Source organism: Diabrotica virgifera, chromosome 9 (assembly GCF_917563875.1).
Source record: "Diabrotica virgifera virgifera chromosome 9, PGI_DIABVI_V3a".
Taxonomy (NCBI): Eukaryota; Metazoa; Arthropoda; class Insecta; order Coleoptera; family Chrysomelidae; genus Diabrotica; species Diabrotica virgifera.
Genome location: NC_065451.1, coordinates 201017009 through 201039675, shown reverse-complemented (window position 1 = coordinate 201039675; position 22667 = coordinate 201017009). Strand labels below are relative to the sequence as shown.

At 32.4% G+C, this 22667-nt stretch overlaps 1 protein-coding gene across 4 annotated transcripts in view; it reads right to left on the bottom strand.

Annotated features, from left to right (window-relative positions):
• Positions 1-1449: 1449 nt before the first annotated feature.
• Positions 1450-22667, bottom strand: part of LOC114329288 (uncharacterized) — a 157637-nt gene continuing 136419 nt past the window's right edge. For 3 of the 4 annotated variants that reach the window (XM_050662080.1, XM_050662082.1, XM_050662083.1), the window contains 4 exons: positions 20055-21129; positions 15947-16172; positions 14385-14657; positions 1450-1868 (listed from right to left, as the gene is read on the bottom strand). In XM_050662080.1, coding sequence (XP_050518037.1) covers positions 14393-14657; positions 15947-16172; positions 20055-21129 — 1566 coding nt within the window. In that variant the 3' untranslated portion in view covers positions 1450-1868; positions 14385-14392. The remainder of the gene's footprint in view (positions 1869-14384; positions 14658-15946; positions 16173-20054; positions 21130-22667) is intronic. The other variant, XM_050662081.1, reaches the window with a different exon arrangement.

Genomic DNA, 22667 nt, shown 5'->3' with positions numbered 1-22667 from the left:
AGAATAGGTAAGAAACTGAAAAATAATTGGGGTTTGCTTAATAAAAATTTTATGTAATGCCATCCATTTTCAAGATACAGGGCGTTGAATCAAACAAAATTTTACACATTTTTTACGATTTTGCCGAAACTACTGGCAACATTGTAATAAAATTTGGCGAGTTTTAAGAGGTAGTTGTTGTGCATTTTTTGACATACAATTAGGAATTTTATATTTATAATTGGCGCGCATAGGGGTAATGGTCTAAACTTTTTAAAGAAAAAAGATAGTACGCCACTGACATATTTCAAACTAACAATCGTTTTTGAATTCCTCGTTCAATTTGTAACAAAAAATCTATCTTCCTATTTTTTCATTCGACGCGCCATTTTTATTCAAAAAATAAAACATCTTAACCCTTACAAAGTATTCGAACTTCTATGAAATAAAATACTACTTTAGTAGTTTCTACATCTACATAAACTCGTACATCCATTATAAAAACTAATTCGAATACTTTGGAAGCGTTAAGATATTTTATTTTTTGCAGCAAAACGGCGCCTCGTATGAAAAAATGAGAAGATAGTTTGTTTATCGCAAATTGAACGAGGAATTCAAAATGATTGTTAATTTGAAACATGTCAGTGGCGTACTATCTTTTTCTCTTTGAAAATTTCAGACCATTATCCCTAAGCGCGCCAATGATGAATATCAAATCCTTAATTGTATGTCAAAACATGCACAATAACTACCTCTTAAAACCCGCCAAGTTTTATTACAATGTTGCCAGTAGTTTCGCCAAAATCGTAAAAAATATGTAAAATTGTGTTTTATTCAACGCCCTGTATCGTGAAAATGGATGGCGTTACAAAAAATTTTTATTAAGCAAACCCCAATTATTTTTCAGTTTTTTACCTACTCCAGTAACGGTGTTACCTTTTTTGAAAAATATGTATAAAATTGTATCAAAAAACGAAAAAAAAAACCGAAAAAATGCGGTGTTTTATTTTTAAAGGTGCGTTTCACCAATTTTAAAAATTTGAAAAAATTCAGGGTGAAACATTATGCAAAAATACACGTTATATATTTTTTTCGTGAAAACGAATGCCTTAGTAATTTTTTTATACTCATTTAAAATTTTAAAATCATTCTAAAATTTTAATTTCCCGCCAAAAAATAAAAAAAAAATTCCGACAGAACTTTTTAAAGCTTACAACTTTTTTATTTAAATTTTTTCGGTAGTTCTCGATGCGGCTGAGATAACAAATAAAAACCTAAAAACCCTAATTAGGCTCTAGGTGGGTCACATGACCACCTAGGGGGCTAAAAATTTCAGAAAGTTAGTTTCACTATATATGCTAAACGGTGACCTATATGGAATTTGAATCGAGTTGGGGGCACTTTTCATCATCTTACCCGGCTAGGCCCTTTAGTATAGTTTCCGTATTTTTTTAAAATAAAAAAAAATAATAAAGATTAATTAATATTTTATTTATCAACATTATGTACATTTTTATAAACAAATTTATAAAACTTTTTACAATCAATCTTACACTAACACAATAAACATAAAATAAATAGATGTAACACTAAGTCACTATACAAAGTCTATTAAAATCAAAGTCCGTTTTAAACGAATCTTTATCACGATATAGAGTGTCCTTGAAAACGCGCCAAAATCATCATTAAGGACCTTCTTCTTAAATATTCCTTAATTACGTTATTGCTGGTTACAAGTTTTGTCGAAAGCGCTCTGAGGCTATTGTGTATGTACATTCGATACCTATATACAGTGCGATTTCTCAATTGAGAACACAGTACGTGGATTGCAAACATTTCCCTTCCTGTAGCTATACACATGTTCCACAAGTTTTATTCTCTCCGAGGACCTGGAAACAAAAAAAAATGTCACTTTTATCGTAATATCACAATCAACCCTATTCTGTAACTTTTAACAAATCGAATAGAAATGACCAAGTCGAATTAATTACCCGAAATCGGAATGTTGGATATATATCGCGTCGTTATCGTGTTTGGATTGGTATTCCGTAACTCACATCGTAATCAGTGTAAATCGAAAACGCCAACTTTTATTTGTCGCGGTCAGGAGGAGGTGGCAACACCGCACTGCAAAGTGAAATAAGTGTTCTGTGTGAAGAATTCATCAAAAAAGAAGATATTTTGGTTTTTTTGGATGATTTTGGTTCACGGTTCTTAAGACATTTAATACGGCTGCCTATTTCTGACTAACCAATGAACATTAAGACCGCGATTACATAACTAGAGTACAGTAATTTGAATCGTAATGCGATTAATCGGTATTTTTATGTCTTTGATGTATGGAAAATAGTAAAGATAGTTGTGAAATAAAGATGTTTAGTGGATTATAATACCTAGTTATGAAAAACTGTTGATATTTGGGTGATTTGGTAATTAAAATTAATCAGGACTGGTTGTTTACGTTTATCCAACGGTTAATGCAAGATTTACGGAAATCTAGGACTTCAATCTTCATTCTACACTGAAGATTTGTCGCTTATACTAAATTGGATCCATCCATTGGATTTAATCCATCAATACTGGATTAACTATTGAATACATACCGTCCTTAGAGGTCAGCTAGGGTTATGTGAATTAGAATTACTTACTTGCATTATTTTCTGTAAGAATTTAAATAATAGGTAATAAATGTGGTCACATCAGCCTATACCTGGCATTCTAAAATTTCATCAACATTATTATTACATATACATAATGAACGTTTTTTAAATTTAAAAATATATAGGCTTGTGTACTCTTGTGACGTAAGTCAAGTCTCCCTACCACAGGCGGAGTAGGCAACCGTAGTAAATGTCTAATAACCGTGGTTTTGGTTAAGTTTGACAAATTCAACACAACAAGAATAAAAAATGGCATGTGGAACACCGATTGGAAACACTAACACCAAAAAACATCTGCTGAACATTGAAATTACATAGTAGACTTCATCAATGAACATAAAATATGATTGCACGGAAAAAGTAATTTGTTTGCCTAAGAAAAATTTTGGTTTTTCGTTTAAAACACACTAGATATAGACCTGGATCCCGCGTACCAAAAAAAAGTTGATAAATAGCAAGCTGAAAATTTGTTAATAGCTTAACGGTGTCTAGTCGGACAAACTTTGATGTATGGGAACACTGGAACAGGGGAAGTTTTAATTGTGGAATAGGTTAAAAATTTGGAACGTCAGACTACAAAAACGTTCCATGTATTTTGTCAGACAGAACTTCCCAATTGATTTGTTACCATTTCATTAAACTCTCATGCAAAAATCAGACTGGTGTTTATCACCAACTGGTCATTTTAATGAGTGGAACACGAAGAACATGCCAAATGACAGGAATCGTGTTGGTTAATATTAGCAGTCTGATTTTTGCATGAGAGTTTAATGAAACGGTAACAAATCAACTGGATGTTCTGTCCAACAAAATACATGGGACGTGTTCGTAATCTGACGTTCCAAATTTTTAAACTGTTCCACAATTAAAACTTCCCCTGTTTCAGTGTTCCCGTACTTCAAAGTTTGTCCGACTAGACACCGTTAATAGCCCGATCAAAGAGCAATCTGACCCAAAAAAAATAAAGGAAGGATGAAAATTTGGGAATAGGTATGTAGTTGAAATTGTCTATTATTATATAAGGAAACGTCTACAATTCTACATCCCCTCCATTTTTCAAAAATAGAGGGGAATACCCCCCTCTCGAAGGTGAAAAATATACATTCAAAGTAAGTCCGGAATTGGATAAAATGACTAATTCTAAGCAACTTTTGTTCTGAGCTTTTTCCGTAAGTCAATACTTTTCGAGTTATTTGCAAGTGAATATGTTCATTTTTAACAGAAAAAAACATGTTTTTGGACGGTTTTTGGGAGATAACTCAAAAAGTAAGTATTTCAGCGAAAAAAATATTCTTAGCAAAAATATAGCTTATAAAAAACTGAAAAAAAAATGGTGTATGCTTGAGGTCTATAGACCCAGTAGAAGCAGAGTTGTAGCTAATGGTTCTTCTTCATAAAATTCCAAATCGAATATTTCAATGTGAAATAACCCAAAAAAGGAGCACTTTTCGGGGAAATTCATTTCAACTTTTTTAAAGTGTGTAAAAATAGGATTATTTTTGTTTTTAAAAAAACTTGTAACATTAAAAGTAAGTGAGTTACGCTCAAAATATTGTTGGTCCCTTTTATTTTTTTTGGTAAAAAAATCGCGAAAATCAACCCCTAATTAGCATAACAAATAAAGTTTATCATTACCACTTCACAAGTAACTTTGCTTAAGTATTATTTATATGATCTGTAAGTTTCATCGGTTCAAAGTGCTTATTTTTGAAAAAGCTGTAGTTAAAATGGCTTGAACGAGTAACTAATCACGAGTTTAGGCAAATTTTGAACAGCCATAGCATAATCAATTTTTGTATAACAAGAAAACAAAAAAGGAAAAATATTCATAAAAGCAAAACGTACATTTTATTACTCTTTAAGATTTTTGGTATTACTAATAATTTTTAAGTTAATTCCATGAACAATTCCATTTTTTTTTTCAAAATTAAAAAAAATGTTTTATAAAAATACCCAATTTTTATTTTAAACCCAATTTTTTTCAAAACTGATCACTTTGAACCATTGAAACTTATAAACAATACATGAGTAAAGTAACTTGTGAAGCGGTTACGATTAATTTTATTTGAGAAGCTAATTAGGGGGCGAAAAAAATAAAAGAGACCAACAATATTTTGAGCGTAACTAAAAATAAACCTTTTCTAAACACTTTAAAAAAGTTGTAATGAATTTTCCCCGAAAAATGCTCTGTTTCTTGGTTATTTCCCATTGAAATATTCGATTTGGAATTTGACGAAGAAGAACCTACTTTTCATTAGCTACAAATCTGCTTATCCTGGGTCTGTAAACCTCACGCGTACACCATTTTTTTAAATTTTTTATAAGCTATATTTTTGCTAAGAATATTTTTTTCGCTAGAGTACTTACTTTTTGAGTTATCTGCGAAAAAGCGTCCATAAACATGTTTTTTTTGTTAAAAATGAACATATTCACTCGCAAATAACTCGAAAAGTATTGACTTAGTGAAAAAACTCTATAGAAAAAAAGTTGCTTAGAATTAGTCATTTTATCCAATTCCGGGCCTATTTTGAACGTATATTTTTTGACTCGCAAGAAAATATTTTTCACCCCGTATTTCCCAATTTTTGTAAAATGGAGGGGATGTAGAATTGTAAACTTTTTCTTATATAATAATAGACAATTTCAACTACCTATTTCCAAATTTTCATCCTTCCTTTATTTTTTTGAGGTTTTCGTAAAATTTTGTGTTCCCTGATCGGGCCATAAGCTATTAACAAATTTTCAGCTTGCTATTAATCAACTTTTTTGGTACGCGGGATCCAGGCCTAATTCGTTCAAATCTACACATTCTACCAGCATATTAATTATTATAGTAGCAATTCTTAAAATGTTTAATGTCTATTAACCTTGATGTTGTAAAATTATTGGTATATGTATAAAATTAAATATACAATTATCTAAATAAATAACAACACAGACCATAACGTCAAAACAACAATAATAACGCGAATGCGCAAGCGTAAAGACCAATTACGATGTCGAAATGTGATCTCGATAGGGCTTGTGTAGTCGAAATCAATTTCTACCCAACGTTCCGATAGTAGAGATCGAAATGAGTTACAGAATACCAATTCCTACAAATTCCGATCCAAATTGCTGACCACTATTTGATTTGACTCATTTCTATTCCATTTGTCTTTACAAAATAGTCCTGAATATCTTCCAAATATCAAAGCTTTATGTGAAAACCCAAGTTAGTTTCATACTAACAGCGTAAAAATAAAAACATTTGTTAGTTTCTTACACTACGAAAAAACAATCAGTATAGGACAAGTCAAACAATATAGATTGCACGCAATTTTCTCCTCATGTTGCCATATTTTAAATTTGAAAAAATATATAAGGAATAATCAGATTTTCTTGATTTGCCATTCCTATTACAGCGAGCATTTCATTGGTTAGCACTAGTGACGAGTTTATATGACGTTATTATTAGATTTGTGAGATGGGAAATTGTAACTGACGTATGTCATTATATTGGAATCAATTTCTAGGTTAATACAATAACCTAAATTATAAAACTGTAATTACACCGTTATTAATTTGCAATTATTTGCTTGTAATGGCTGGTTAAATGTTAGTCAAATAACACTTCACAACTATAAACACAAAATCTTACATAACCTTCTATAGCAGAGGTCGGCAACGTTTTTAATGTAAAGAGCGAAATAATAAATTAAAAATTCATGGCGGGCGCCAACTACTTTTTTACCTAACAAATATATAAATATAAACGTATAAAAAAATATACCTTTGAATTTCTTGTCTAAATTAACAATAGTTTAAGGGCGCACTGAAATTTAATAAAAGGCGCAGTGGCGCCCGCGGGCGCCGCGTTGCCGACCTCTGTTCTATAGGACAACATGGAGTTGGCTCTTTTAGTACAGATACAGTCGGAAAAATGAAAGAATACCCAGGAACGATCACATCAATCACTTATTTTGTGAGATGAAGGAGTTTTCAATCCTAATAGCAATATTACTAATATTTGAAAACATTAAAATATTACTAAAAGATTTTTAAATTGAAAACTTATTGGTCCATTTTCTTGGTAACACCTCCAAGGCTTCTAAAATTTGCAAGCCAGATGGATGCTGAAGCGAAGAAGATAAGAGGGAATTCAAAAAACTTACAATTCACGACTCCGTCTGTTCAGCTGGTAAATTCCAACAGAAAATGGACCTAGTTACTCAAAGAAGTAACGACCAATATAAAAATAAAATAAAAATGCCATTTTTATTCAGTTGCAATGCGAAGGCAAAACAATCTTATTCTCGGACTTATTTTCGGAAGGCAAAATCTTATTTTCGACTCTTGTTGGAGTCTCATCGGAGAGAACGTAGGCCTGCTGCTCCATACTCTAATCCTAGTTTTCAATCCTAATAGCAATATTAATATTATTTAAAAATATTAAAATATTACTAAAAGATTTTTAAATTGAAAACTTATTGGTCCATTTTCTTGGTAACACCTCCAAGGCTTCTAAAATTTGCAAGCCAGATGGATGCTGAAGCGAAGAAGACAACGGGGTCGTGAATTGCAAGTTTTTTGAATTCCCTCTTGTCTTCTTCGCTTCAGCATCCATCTGGCTTGCAAATTTTAGAAGCCTTGGAGGTGTTACCAAGAAAATGGACCAATAAGTTTTCAATTTAAAAATCTTTTAGTAATATTTTAATGTTTTTAAATATTATTAATATTGCTATTAGAATTGAAAACTACTTCATCTTTCAATTGCCAGATGACGCTAGCCACCTAGTCCATTCACGTCAGTTGCGGTGTGGGGGATAAACTCTCGGTATTGGTCACTTAGAGTATGGAACAGCAGGCCTACGTTCACTCCGATGAGACTCCAACACGAGTCGAAAATCTTCGATTTAGAGGGCTGGACTGCGCTCCGTATTCTAAGTGAAAAATAAGATTGTTTTGCCTTCGCATTGCAACTGAATAAAAATGGAATTTTTATGTATATTTTTCACTTATTTTGTATTTGCTGTCTTTTTCTATAAATAACAAACGTTTGTTATAGAAAAAGATGGCAAATACAAAATAAGTGATTGATGTGATCGTTCATGGGTATTCTTTCAGTTACCCGACTGTAGTTATCTTTGTTTCATACTCTTAAAGACAAAGAGAAACAGTGTAGCCGGTAGCTGATGTGGCAAATACAAATATGTTTTTTATTTGGCAACAGCGCTTTCCTGCTAAACTTGACAGTAAAAAAAACAGAAAAAAAAAACTTATATATGAGGAAAAATTTGTTGAATTTATTTGCCGTAAGTTTGTATCAGTAAGTTATGATGTTATTAAACTTATGACGTGCACCTCTAATTGTTTGAATTGCCCTTTAATAGCAATGAATGAAATTTGAATGAATTTGTTGCATTCTTTAGTTGTCTTATTAACAAGAACATGATATGCAAAACATGAGTGAAATGTATTTAAAAAGAAACGGTCTTAAAAAAAGCATTAGATAAACTGCTCGTGAAAAGTTAGGGATATAGAAAATTTTTGCTGAATTTTCATAGTAGATTTTTTCGTGAACAGATTAACGGATTCCGTAAATTTTTTTTATTATTTTAGATTTTTCTTTAGTATTTACACAGTTATGCAAAGGTTCACTCAAACTTTTTTTGTACTTATACCGGGCGGAAGAAAAGAAATGTTTTTCTTATGTTAAATTTGAGACGTCCTGTAGGGAGGACGAGGTACAAATGTGAGTATACATCGAAATCGTATTGTAGTCTTATGTTTTGTGAACATTTTGTTTTTTGAATGTCCCTGATATCTTTAGAAATAAAAAAATAGACGGTTTTGTAATTTAACATGTGTTTTAACCGAAACAAAAGTTTGAGACACCTTGTAGGGAGAAAAAGGCACATAGGTGAGTATACCTCGATATTATGTTGTAGTCTTATATTTTGTGAATATTTTATTTTTTTAATTTCTCTAGTATCTTTAATAACAAAGAAACTAGACGGTATTACTCTTTAATATGTGTTTTAACTGACGACATGCATCACATCACGCATGTGAAAGATAGAAACACATATTAAAGAGTAATACCGTCTAGTTTCTTTGTTATTAAAGATATCAGAGAAATTAAAAAAATGAAATATTCACAAAATACGAGACTACAACATAATATCGAGGTATACTCACCTTTGTGCCTTTTTCTCCCTACAAGGTGTCTCAAACTTTTGTTTCGGTTAAAACACATGTTAAATTACAAAACCGTCTATTTTTTTTTTGTTTTTAAAGATATCAGGGACATTCAAACAACAACATATTCACAAAACATAAGACTACAATACGATTCTGATGTATACTCACATTTGTACCTCGTTCTCCCTACAGGGTGTATCAAACTTAACAACAGAAAACATTTCTTTTCTTCCACCCGGTATAAGTTCAAAAAATAAGTTGGAGTAAACCTTTTCACAACTGTGTAAATACTAAAGAAAAATCTAAAATAAAAAAAATAGCGGCCTCCGTCTGTTCGCGAAAAAATCAACTATAAAAATCAGCATAATTTTCTCCCTAACTTTTGACGAGCAGTTTACTTTTAGTATAGCAATGTATGAGTTATAAATTCAGTAATGTTAAGTTATCCCTCAACTTTTTCTTCGAAAATCAGAATGTCAACTCTCACATTCCAATGTAGACGTTTTTTCACAGATCCGCCCTGGTGTAATTACAATAATGACATTGTTACAGTGATTTGGATTAAAATGTAATATTTTGACATAAAAATTGTACATTTGAGAAATGTTGTAAGCTGTTAATGAGTTGATTTAGGAGATTTCGTAAAAACGAACGCCTATACACCTACAGTTGTTCCAACGGGTCTTTGCACAAACGTAATGTTTGATTTGCAAACAAGTTCAATCAAAACATTATGTGAAACGTACGTCAGCATGTACTGTCAATCTAATTATTAGGAAATACCAAATACTATTGACTGTAATACATCCAACTCCCACAGAAATCTGGAAGCACGTTGCCACTAGCGCGCTAGCGCCACTGTCGGCTTGAAGTGAAACTACGTTTTGAAAATGTAAAATTTGACGTAAAAATTCAAATTTAATTTTATAAATTTTTGAATAACGAGCTAATTTTGCTAAATTAAATTAAAATAAAAATAGTTCAAACACTTATACAAAAACAATAACAAAGCAATTTTATAAATGTAAGGTTAGATTGCTCTGGTTATCACCGCACACCACTAGATGGCGCTATATTGTTTGCTTCCTCAAATGTAATGGGAAATGTCAAGAGTTGTATGTATTACAGTCAATAGTATTTGGAAATACTATTATCCCGATGGAGTAGAAGAGGTAGACAAGTTCACATATCTGGGATCTGTCATGGAAAGGAGCGGGGGGTGTAAAAAGGATATACAGACGAGAATAACAAAGGCGCAACACGCATTCAACGCTTTAAATAAAATTTGGCAAACAAACGAAATATCGGAAACAACAAAAATTAAAATATTTAACAGTTGCATTAAAAGTATACTGCTCTATGGAGCAGAAACATGGAAACAGGACGAAAATACAACTAAAAAACTACAAACATTTGTAAACAAATCTCTAAGAAAAATCCTGAAAATATACTGGCCAAATAAAATAACTAATACAGAACTATGGGAAAGGACAAAGCAAACTAACGTATCTACTACAGTCAAGGAAAAAAATGGAAATGGATCGGCCACACTTTAAGGAAAGACCAAAGCAGCATAGCAAGACAAGCACTTGAATACCAACCAGAGGGGAAAAGAAAGAGGGGCAGACCAGACAACAGCTGGAAAAGAACAACAACGAGAGAACACGAAAAAATTGGACTAAGATGGGGCGAAGTCAAAAAGAGAGCAAAAGATAGAAGAGAGTGGAGGGAATTAGTTCACAATTTATCCAGAGAATAAAAACAAAAGAAGATGCGCTGTCCCGGCCAGACAGCAATCTTACACTTTTGGCCAAGAAACGCATAAGCGCCCAATACTCCACAAGGAGGGATGGAACGAGAGATTATCCCGATGGACTTACAAATTTATTTTATTGAGGCGTGTGGTCTTTTTTATGGCTATGGTTATGACACATCAGGGCAGGGACCACTTGTGAGCCCTTCAGACACTTAGACCTCCTAAGTAGTGATGTTGATTATAGTTACTTTCGAGTATTCGTTACAAATCGTTACTTTTGATAAAGTGATCATTTAAAGTATTCGTTATTTTGATTACTTTGATTACTTTTGTTACTTTTGTTACTTTTGTATTTGAGTACCGGTAACTTAGATTAATGAAAACACCGAGATGTAACATGGTTCATTGCGCAGCGTGCCAAATTCTTCTTTATCCCTACCTACGCTATTTCACCAATTGGAGTGGACATTAGTATCGTTCGCGGTACCTGTTCCGTACTTGTCCAGGATTACTTCGCATGCGCACTTTAAAAATCGCATGCGCACTTTAATAAAAAGAACGCTCTTTTTTAAAGTGCGCATGCGAAGTAATCCTGGACAAGTACGGAACAGGTACCGCGAACGATACTATTAGCATCGTATCGTGACGAGAACCGCCGATAATGTTCGAAGCTCATATTTTGTTTCGTGCCGTTGAAGGTTAACGCAAGCAATTAAATTGTGAATATCGAAATAGTTTCTGTTTTTTTTTTGTGATTTTAGTGTCAAAATGAGTCGCTGTATTGTAAAACAGTGTGTATACAACAAAACTAAAGTATGCCGACGTGATAAAAGAAGTATTCATTTGTTTATGTAAGTATTGAACAGTATTTAAATTCAAATGCCGCGCCGGTTTGTTTACATTCGACACCAGGGCCAGGGTGGTATTAGGCCCGATTGTTTGTAATTGTAAAAAGTACCGAGTTACTTATTTTAGCATTGTATTGCTTTGTTTATTTTTTTATATATGTATATGCTCAAGATGTCGTAGTCTGTTAATTGTTTATTCTAAATATATATTAATGCAATGTAATATAACTTAAAAAAATATTACAAAAATTTAGACACCATATTTCATCAAACTTCTCACATAATCATTATACAGGGTGATAAAGTAAATAAAGCATGTAAAAATAAGTTAGTGATTATTACTGATTAATACAGTTACTTTTGATACATTACTTTAATTTGATGGTGTATAATCGAGTGCAAAAAGCCTTTAAATACAGAGAATTATATCAAAATTAATGACTTTTTAACCGAAACTGCTGAATATTTAAAATCATTAACTTTAGTTAACGGGGTACAGCTTTGCGAAAGCAAGAGAAAAATGGGAGTTTTGGGATTTCTATTTTGTATTAATAGTCTTCAACATTTGTACAAACAATTAGTGGAAACAAATTTATTAGTGTATATTCCAACCTATAAATTAAGTCAATATCACGTTGAACTTTTTTTTGGGTTAATTAGATCAATGGGGGGTTATAACAATAATCCAACTGCTAAACAGTTTAAGGCAGCTTATAAAAAAATGTTAAAACATTTAGAACTAAAGGATAGTTTTAGAGGAAATTGTATTCCTTTAGAACTGATTACAGTTATGGCTCCTGAAAAAATAATTAATAAGTCTTGTGGCAGAGAACGAATTGTTGAAGACGAATGTGTTGATGAAAACGATGACATATCCAATACGAATTTGATATCACTTCAATTAAGGAACTTATCATTTACACATTACAAGAGAGAAGTTATTATATACATTTCAGGATATGTCGTTTATAAAATATCGAAAATTTTGAAATGTGAAGATTGTGTAAACGCACTTATAGGAGACCGAGCAGACTTGTTGACATCATTCATCAACCAAAGAGATACATTCAATTTAACTTATCCATCCAACGATGTTGTTATTATTTGCTCTACTACCGAAAAAGTGCTACAGTGCCACATAAACATTAATAAAAGTATTAATGTTAATATTGTTAATGTCCAAATATTAAAAGAATTAACAGAACAATTATTATTTAAGAACTTAAACAACCATTTCAAACATTATTCCTTTTTAGAGTCACATTATTCCAATTTATTAAAATTAATAATTTTCACCTACATTAACGTCCGAATGCATCATTATAATAAAACAATTATAGATACTAGTAAAAGTAAAAGAATTTTTCATAATAAAATGACATTATTTTCTGGACAACGAAAATATTTTTCAGTTTTTGATCATTGATTATTTTTATTGTAAAACTTTATGTTGTTTTTTGTGATTAATCAATACGATTAGTGTAATTAGTTAAATAAGTGTATATTAATTTGTGTTATATTCGGAACTAATTAAATAAATATTATTAATTATTCTGAATCCAACTCTGTTTCATTTATGTAGAAGCTCCCCACCCCTGCAATTCTGTTTAGAAACAAGGCAACATTCGCGCAGCTATCTAAATAGGTTCATGTTAGATCTCGGGCTTCTTAAATCTATGACCGGTAATCATATCGAGCATCGCATTTCTCAGTAAGTAGGTATTTTGTATAAAGTAATCATTTACAGTATTCGTTACCTTGATTGTATTTGTATTAGTAGGATACTTTGATTACTATGATTACTCTTGTATTTGAGTACCGGTAATCATATCGAGAATCGCATTTCTCAGTATTTCGTATAAGTATAAGATTCGATATAACGACCTTCACCGATCTATTTAATGGATAGAAATTAAATGATATGTAATGGTTCAGTCATTGCTGCTCCACAATATCAGTAATCTCGAGTAACCTGTTTGCATCAATTAAGTGCCAAAAACAAACCCTCGAAACTCTAGATGACGTACCTTAGCAGTAACCCTGGGCACCCAGTTGCTTCGGAGGTCGGTTCTTATTGCAAATTCGTGTTCAGTGACCCCAAATGCCCCGAAATAAGAAAATCTGGCCCTTAATATACTGATTTTAACATGTTTATGCATTTTTCGATGCGTTTTATACACTTTAAAATGTAATAATGCCTTTCCACCTATTTTTTTATTGTAGACTTTTTTCCATACGTCATCCTAATCCTAAATACAATGCAAAAAGTTGCAAGTCTCTAGGTACCTACTATATTTAAAAATAGATTTATTCCTGTGTTTTTAGTGTTAAATGCCCTGGTCTAATAAAAACAATGCCATACCTACATGTAAACTTCATGATCATAGTCTAGAAATATTATCATTTTTTACCATTTTTATTATCTTTTTCTAGGCCTGATAAGAATAGTGTGTAATTATTATTAAAATCTAATGTGTTGCATTTTTATTTTCAAAGGAACTAACATCTGTAAAATTCTGTGAATTATCTACCACGACAAATCGTACAGACATCTGTTTCTGGGTGCATGCTTTGTTAAATGATATACCTCCCTCTGTTTCAGCTACTTCTCAGCGCCCTGTAATCCTGTAAAACTCTTCATAGCCTTCGCCCTTCATACATAAAATTTTAGTTAACTGTAGGTACTGATACCGAACACTCGTGGAATACCGGTCCGACATCAACCAAATAGATACAATACTCAAAATCATGTCTGTCATAATCAACAGGGTCTGCAAATCTAAGCTCCTCCTGCCGATGCCACCACGAACGTCTATCCCCCAGAAACCCTATGGACCTTATTAAAAAGTAACGGTACCCGTTACTTTTTAACTGTTTAACATAACTAGCGCAAAGATCGGTTGGAACAACTGTATTTTCTAAACTGTTAATAACGAAAAGCAAAAAAGGACAACATACCGTGCACATTATCTAGAACAATTTAAGTAATTACCCGGCGGGTTGTCAGATAGAAGAGGTTCGACTCCTTGGTACCAATCGTAATCCGAGTTACGATTGTTGCTCTTATTCAGTTGCATCTGGACCATGTTTCTGAGATCTTCCAACAGCTCGTTTCTCTTTTCGTCTGACAAGCCACTGCCGTTTCCTGCGTAGTGATGTGTGTCCTGGGAAGGAGCAGCTTTTTGACCGTCATTGATTCGTTGGAACTTCTCGGATAACACGTTTGGGGGACTAAAACAAATAATTAGTTAATACAAGACAATAAATTTTATTTGGTGTTAAAAATATCATCATCATCATCATCGGTGACCGCTGACAGCCCATGGAGGGCCATGGACGCCCGTTGAGGTTTCTAGGCTCTAAAGTTTTACATGGTGTGGAGGCCAGCCACACGCATAACTACTCAAAAGTTCTAAACGATATTTATCTGAAATATTACTTTCTTGTTTCTTTTTTGAGGAGGTCTTTTCGGCGTTATGTGTGTTTTGCTTGTTTGACTATAGCATCCCCATGTTTTTCTTTCCTTTGCTTGTTTTTCCCATTCTCGTATTCCTAGGTCTTTCAAATCCTGATTAATACCATTAATCCATCTCTTTCTAGGCCTACCTCTCGGTCTCTTCCCATTTAATTCTTTCCTAAGTACTTTTTTTGTATTTCTCTTATCGTCCATCCTTTCTACGTGTCCTAACCAACTCAGTCGTTTACTTCGTATTTCTTTTATGATAGTCGGTCTGTTAAACATTCTATCTATTTCGTAGTTCATTCTTATACACCATTCTCCATTCTCCTGTATAGGTCCATATATTTTCCTTAATATTTTTCTTTCCCATCTAAGAAGTTGTTCCTCTTGTTCACTAGTCAAGGTCCATGTTTCTGATGCATACATTACTACAGGTCTCATTACTGTTGTGTATATTTTTACTTTTGAATTAATAGATACTGATTTTGACTTTATTATATTTTGTAGGCTGTAAAAGCATTTGTTCCCAAGTGAAATTCTTGCTGTTACCTCATCACTGTTTTTATTTGCTTCTGTTATTGGTGATCCTAAATATTTGAAACGGTCTATTCTTTCAAATATTTGCCCGCTCAGAGATATGTTGCCTTTCGTTTGTACTTTTTCCCGAGTTGTTACCATGTACTTTGTCTTTGAGACATTAACTTCTAGACCCATAGTCTGTGCCGCTTCTTTAAAATATGTATAAATTTTTTCTAGGTCTTTTAAGAGAAATGCCCTTCGGAAAATGGATTTTTCTTGTTCAACAATGCAATTTTCATTTCGTCATCATCACTTTAGTTCATAAAGTTTCCTAAGGCTTTTGCGAATCGAATGCAACAAGTTTCATCGAGATGAATGCTGCTAACAAAACTAAAATTTTTGTCAAGTTTCCAGAATTTTGGCCACTAGTGTAGGTGTATTGAACATACTGTATTTCCAGTAATTTTGCTCAGATAAATCTGAAATGTTCAGAGAGTATTCTTGAAGTTATTTACTTTCATTTAAAATAAACATTACTCACCCTGGGAATTTACTGTTTGAGGGTCTTCTTGCAAGATATATGGGACTTCGCATTTCTCGGTATTGTCCGCATCTTGGTGATTTCATGTCAGGAGTAGATCTACTAAAATCTGCACTTGACCTGGAACTGGAATATCGCTGCGAAGAATCTCTCCTAATTCTCTCACCCTTGCTCCACGGACTACCTTGATCATCTAGTCTCCTGTTGATTGGGTATTTTGGATCATCTAAAAATGAATTTTTAATAATAGACAGAATAGGTATGATAAACAAAACATTTATAAATGGTGTTATTAGCTAAGAGTATGACAAGGATGCGTACTATCCCCTCTACTACTTTTATAAGTGCTGAGAACAGATGTTTAAAGAGGCACTAAAATACATTAATGAAGGCATATCAATTAACGCAACACACTAGTGAATACTACACTAAATTCACAATCAAGATGCAGTAGAAATAAACAAACCAAGACACGTTAAATGCTACTAGGAGCATTTCCGAATCATAATTTACAATGTATATTATACATTGTAAATTCCAAATCATGATTTACAATGTATATACTAATAAGGTTCCTCAATTTTTATAAATAAAACAGAAAATATTAGGACAAGAATCAAATCACCGACCAACAAAAATCGCAACACTCTGCATATTGTACTATTAAGCATTAGCTGTAGAAAGTGTTTTTCGGAATTAGTGAATCTTATTCGGTTAAAGACATTCCCAGAAAATAAGAAAACAATATATTGGTTTTCTACCGTTTAATTAGATAGACATTTTGTAAACATTTAACGTGGAACTTTCTATTGTATGGATTACGACGAAACAATGAAAATAATTATACCAAAGAGTAGGTTTAGTGAATGGTCATCGGGGATAGGTAATTATCCTTTTTTCCGTAGAAATTGAAAATGTTTATTATGTGTTTACTAAGAATGACTTATAGTCATTATAGGATAGTAGAAAGTTGTTTTTTTTTTGAGAAGACAGTAAAATTTGTTTGGATGGAGATACGTCCTGATTGGTTCAATAAAAAGAGGAGGGAGATTTAATGATTTGGATGGAGTTTTGCCAGAGAGGAAAGGGCATTGTGAATTGAATACCGAGCGAGAACACTACAGTTTCTGCTGAGACGACGTTGCTAATTAGCCAAGTTTAGAAAAAAGTATATGTTGTGAAAAGTTGTGTTTGTGGAAAGAGTTCAACTGTGGTAGCAGACAGAAGAAATAACCGCCATGCTGCAAGTAATAAACAGATGTATAAGAGGAAGGAGATTTAATGATTTGGATGGAGTTTTGACAAAGAGGAAAGGGCATTGTGAATTGAATACTGGGCGAGAACACGACAGTTTCTGCTGAGACGACGTTGCTAATTAGCCAAGTTTAGAAAAAAGTATATGTTGTGAAAAGTTGTGTTTGTGGAAAGAGTTCAACTGTGGTAGCAGACAGAAGAAATAACCGCCATGCTGCAAGTAATAAACAGATGTATAGTTTTATACTGCACCAAGTCGATTAGTTGAGATATCCTTGTGTCTGGAGAGAAGGAGTTTGTTCATGCAGTTAAGATTTGGAGCAGAGGAGTTAGCAGAAGTATTTAGAGACACTGAAAAGTACGAGCAAGGTGGACAAGGCACAATCAAAGGAGAGTGCGGTGAAGTCAACAATTTTGGGGAAAAAATGTTAGTTTTGTCAATTTTAGTAAACAGAGACTATCAACCATGACCACCTAGTTACATTAGAGTTATTCGTTTTGTTGGTTTTTTATTGAGAATTGAAATAAATTATAACTTATCTTGAATCACTAAAATTAGGAAATCTTTGATTTGGATATAAATTTAATTAATCTTTATTGATAATTTTGGGTGCATGATTTGATGGATGTTTGAAATTTTTATTATTCTGATAATTTTTACTTTTAATATTTGATTGATTTTAAATGTAAATAAGCGTATTCAGGATAATTCAAAGAATACTAAAAAAAATCCAAGGATAAATATTGAAAAATAAGCCAACGTAGTCCAGAAAGCCACTGCGCATCCGCTAGGAAAAATATTCTAATTCGGATTTTTTGCACAATCTTACACAAAAAGGGCTCCTTTTAACAAATTTGCATGTTGCCAGGTCCAAAAGTGGGTCAAAATTTTTTTAAACGTTTTTTTTTGTTTTTTTCCTAAAATTATTTTTTTTTGCATGGAACAAAATTTTTTTAGGTTTTTTGGATCATTCCAAACAGAAAAGGTATTTAATGACTTTTCTCTAAAGTTGACAGTTTTTGACATATAAGCGATTAAAAATTGAAAAATTGCGAAATCGGCCATTTTTAACCCTCAAAAAATATGTGAAAAACTGAAAATTTGAATGTTGCTAAGGCAGGTAGATATTCTTTAAACATCGATTGATGAAATCCCGAAGAGCTTTTTGCAATACAATATTCAAAACTCCTTTGTTTTTTAATTGCTAATCAAGCGTGCGCGACACTATTTTCCACCGTTGCATGTGTATGCAGTATGGTGCAAATGAAAGGAATAAATTCGTTATTTCGTAAACCGGTGACTTTAAGGAAAAATCCCGAAACAGGTCGATTTTTATTTTAAAGTTATGATATTGTGGCATATATAGTATACTAGTTACGTCATCCATCTGGGCGTGATGACGTAATCGATGATTTTTTTAAATAAGAATACGGGTAGTGTGCTGGCTCATTTGAAAGGTTCTTCAATTCTCTATTCAGTAATATAAACATTTACATAATTATTTATACAGGGTGTCCAAAAATTTTTTATTAAATTAGATCATTTGGCAAATTGACAAAAAAATTCAATTATTGGACACCCTGTATAAATAATTATGTAAACGTTTATATTACTGAATAGAGAATTAAAGAACCTTTGAAATGAGCCAGCACACTACCCGTATTCTTATTTAAAAAAATCATCGATTACGTCATCACGCCCAGATGGATGACGTCACTAGTATACCATATATGCCACAATATCATAACTTAAAAATAAAAATCGACCTGTTTCGGGATTTTTCCTTAAAGTCACCGGTTTACGAAATAACGAATTTATTCCTTTCATTTGCACCATACTGCATACACATGCAACGGTGGAAAATAGTGTCGCGCACGCTTGATTAGCAATTAAAAAACAAAGGAGTTTTGAACATTGTATTGCAAGAAACTCTTCGGGATTTCATCAATCGATGTTTAAAGAATATCTACCTACCTTGGCAACATTCAAATTTTCAGTTTTTCACATAGTTTTTGAGGATTAAAAATGGCCGATTTTGCAATTTTTCAATTTTTAATCGCTTATATGTCAAAAACTATCAACTTTAGAGAAAAGTCACTAAATACCTTTTCTGTTTAGAATGATCCAAAAAACCTAAAAAAATTTTGTTCCATGCAAAAAAATAATTTTAGGAAAAAAACAAAAAGTTTAAAAATTTTTTTACCAACTTTTGGTCCTGGCAACATGCAAATTTGTTAAAAGGGGGTCCTTTTTGAGTAAGATTGTGCAAAAAATCCGAATTGGAATATTTTTCCTAGCGGCTGCGCAGTGGCTTTCTGGACTAACGGTGGCTGTAAATAAAACTGTAAATTTATTTTCCTATTGTCTATCCTTTTCCTCAAAGGCAACCAGCAAAAAATACTTTGAAGCCACGTTTTGTTTTTAATTAGTAAAAGATCCCGGAGATATCATATTTATTTGTCAAAAAGAAAACATAAGTTCAAGTAGAGAGAAGTTTAAAATAAGTATTATTAAAACACATTTTGAGCAAATCACAACAATACATTGTAAATTATGATTCGGGAGTGCACCTAGTAGCATTTAACGTTTCTTGGTTTGTTTATTTCTACTGCATCTTGATTCTAAATTTAGTATAGTCTCAGATATGCAAACGATATAATACTTCTTACGGACAGCAGAGGGCTCTAAATTTTGGTTGATCGCACTACACAGTACTGTGAGAAAATATATTGAAAATTATATTTTTTAGTGTAAATAGTCAATGTACATAAATTAAAATGAAAACTGAATAAATTAAGTGTCAAAAATTAATTATAAATTAGAAGTCATAACAATATTAATCAAAATACTTACTGGGTTGGTTGTTGAAGAATGGATTCACATTGCCCTGGTCCACCAAATGATCAAAAGCATCTTCGCTGGTCTTCGAAGCTTTACTACTGCTAACGGGTAATCCATTAGAGGATCTTTTATAACCATTACTCCTAATCTTATCTTTCGGACCCTCTCTAGGTTCCCTTGATTTCAAGATTTCATCAACAGTATATCCAGTAGATAAAGAACTTTGAGAAGCTGGTTTATTAGAACCCGTCGTATTTTCAGTTGGAGTGTTTTGGTATGTGCTACTGTATGCTGGATATTGTCTACCTGAATTCTCCAATCTGCTACTTTGAGATCTCTGGCTTTCAGAATTTTGATATGAAGCATGTTGCCGATCAGAATTTTCCTGTCTACTGCTTTGAGGCCTCTGGCTTCCAGAACTACCGGAACTAGATGAATATTGTCTACTTGAACTACTTGATTTAGAACCATGACTACTAAAACTACCAGAAGTAGAAACATACTGTCTGCCCATACCGTCTCGTTTATATCTTTGAGAATTCTGGTTACTAGCAGGACTATCACTTGTGTATTGCCTATTGGAACTGTCTGATCCAGTGCTTTGAGAACCCGGATTGTTGGAGTTCCCAGAATACGATCTGCTGGTGCTATCTCTTGCATATCTTTGAGAATTCTGGACATCAGAGCTGCCAGCACTCACTTCATATCGTCGACTTGAACTGTCATGTATATATCTTTGAGAGTTTTGACTAACAGAACTGCCAGCATTTGTAGTGTACTGTCGGCTTGAACTGTCTGCTTCTTTACTTTGAGGACTTGGCGTTGTAGTATATTGTCTACCTGAGCTATCGCGTCTTATCTTTACTTTTAAATCACTCGAACTACTTGATCTTTCTTCGTCAAGACGAGGAATCTTTTCAAGAGGTTTGACATAATCTGAGTCTTCATCTGGGCTCTTTCTCTTTGATTTTCGAGGCCTAAAATCGTGATAATATCGACTTGTACCACCGCCACGTTCGACTGAAGGTTCTCTTTTCGTCGCTGCTCTTTTTCTTGATTTTACAGTGTCATATAAATTCGACCTAGCCTAAAAATTGAAATAGAAACATTAGTTACGAAAGTTCTATTAAAAATGAGGTACAATTACAGATTACATCAAATTGCTTCTATATTATCTTACTATACCAATTATTTAGGTTAAACTATATTTAGCATTGAAAGAGAAAGAGACAGGGAAGAAAGAGAGGTTAGGTAGAGAAAGAGAAGAGTGGTGAGTAAGAAAAGGAGGAGGGGAGAGAAAGAGAGAGAGAGAGAGGATATGGGATGAGAGAAGACAATGTCATGTAAAATAACCAGGCGAAAGAGGGTGAGAAACGAAAGACTGACGAAAATTATCGGGGTCAATAAGACAACTGTGCAAAATTAACCGTTATGTAAAAACTGGGCACCATTTTGAATATTCAAATGTTAGGTTTTACAAGTAAATAATTTGTTAACTGTTCTGTTTAAACAATAACGTTTTAACTATTTTATTTATGAAATATTATATTTTGTGTATTTCATTGGCCATTTTATTCGCAACAATTGAGTTTTACAAGGAATGGTTGTAATCTAGGTATAGCAATAAAATATATCAGTCTCATAAAAATGACGTTGCATGGTTCAAAAACAGCAGTTAGAGTAGATAAAAACCTTAATAGCCCGATCAAGGAACACAAAACTTTACAAAAACCTCAAAAAAATTAAAGGAAGGATGAAAATTTGGGAATAGGTAGTTGAAATTGTCTATTATTATATAAGAAAAAATTTACAATTCTAAACCGTCTCCATTTTACAAAAATAGGGAAATAAGGGTTGGTTTTTCATTAAAAGTGCTCTATTTTAAAAATAATAAAATAAAATGTAACAGTGAAAAATAAAATAGTCATCAGAGTGATTTAACCTTAAAGATTGGTCTTTAAATTTTTTTTTAGATCTCGATTATTTTATGACATATAGCCTATTTTTAATAAGGGTTGAAAACCAAAATTTTTTAAAACGGTCTTATTCGGTTAGTTTTGTATCAATTAATCTGAAAATTGGTGAACACACTATTTACAGATCTATTAAGGGCTTGAAGTTAACATTTTCCAAAAATTTTCAAAAAAAATTTACGGCCAGTGGAAAAATTTTGCAATTTTTTTTTTGAATTTTTGGAAAAAGAACTGAAAACTTTGGTTTTTCTTGTAAGTATGTACTTACCTGAACGAATTACATGCGCGTGCACGTATCCTATATTATTTTGTTTTTGAATTAAGTTAATAATTTGAAAAACTATAATTTTAAAGTACATACTTGTATTTTTAAGTTAATTATTTCAATATAAACCTATAAAATGAAAATATATAAAAATTTCTCAAAAAAATATTTCTTTTACTAAATATTTATTAGGTTTTCTAAAGTTCATTTAAAAATTAAATTAACTTAATTAAAAATAAATGTACTCTATTAAGAGGCTACATCAGCGCGTCAATATTTTTTTTTTCGATAGTTCTCCGAACTTTCAACAGTGCGGCAACAGTGTGTCGGCAGTACTACAGTGTCAGTGACACTATACACTATACTATCAGAAACAAAGGCACATAA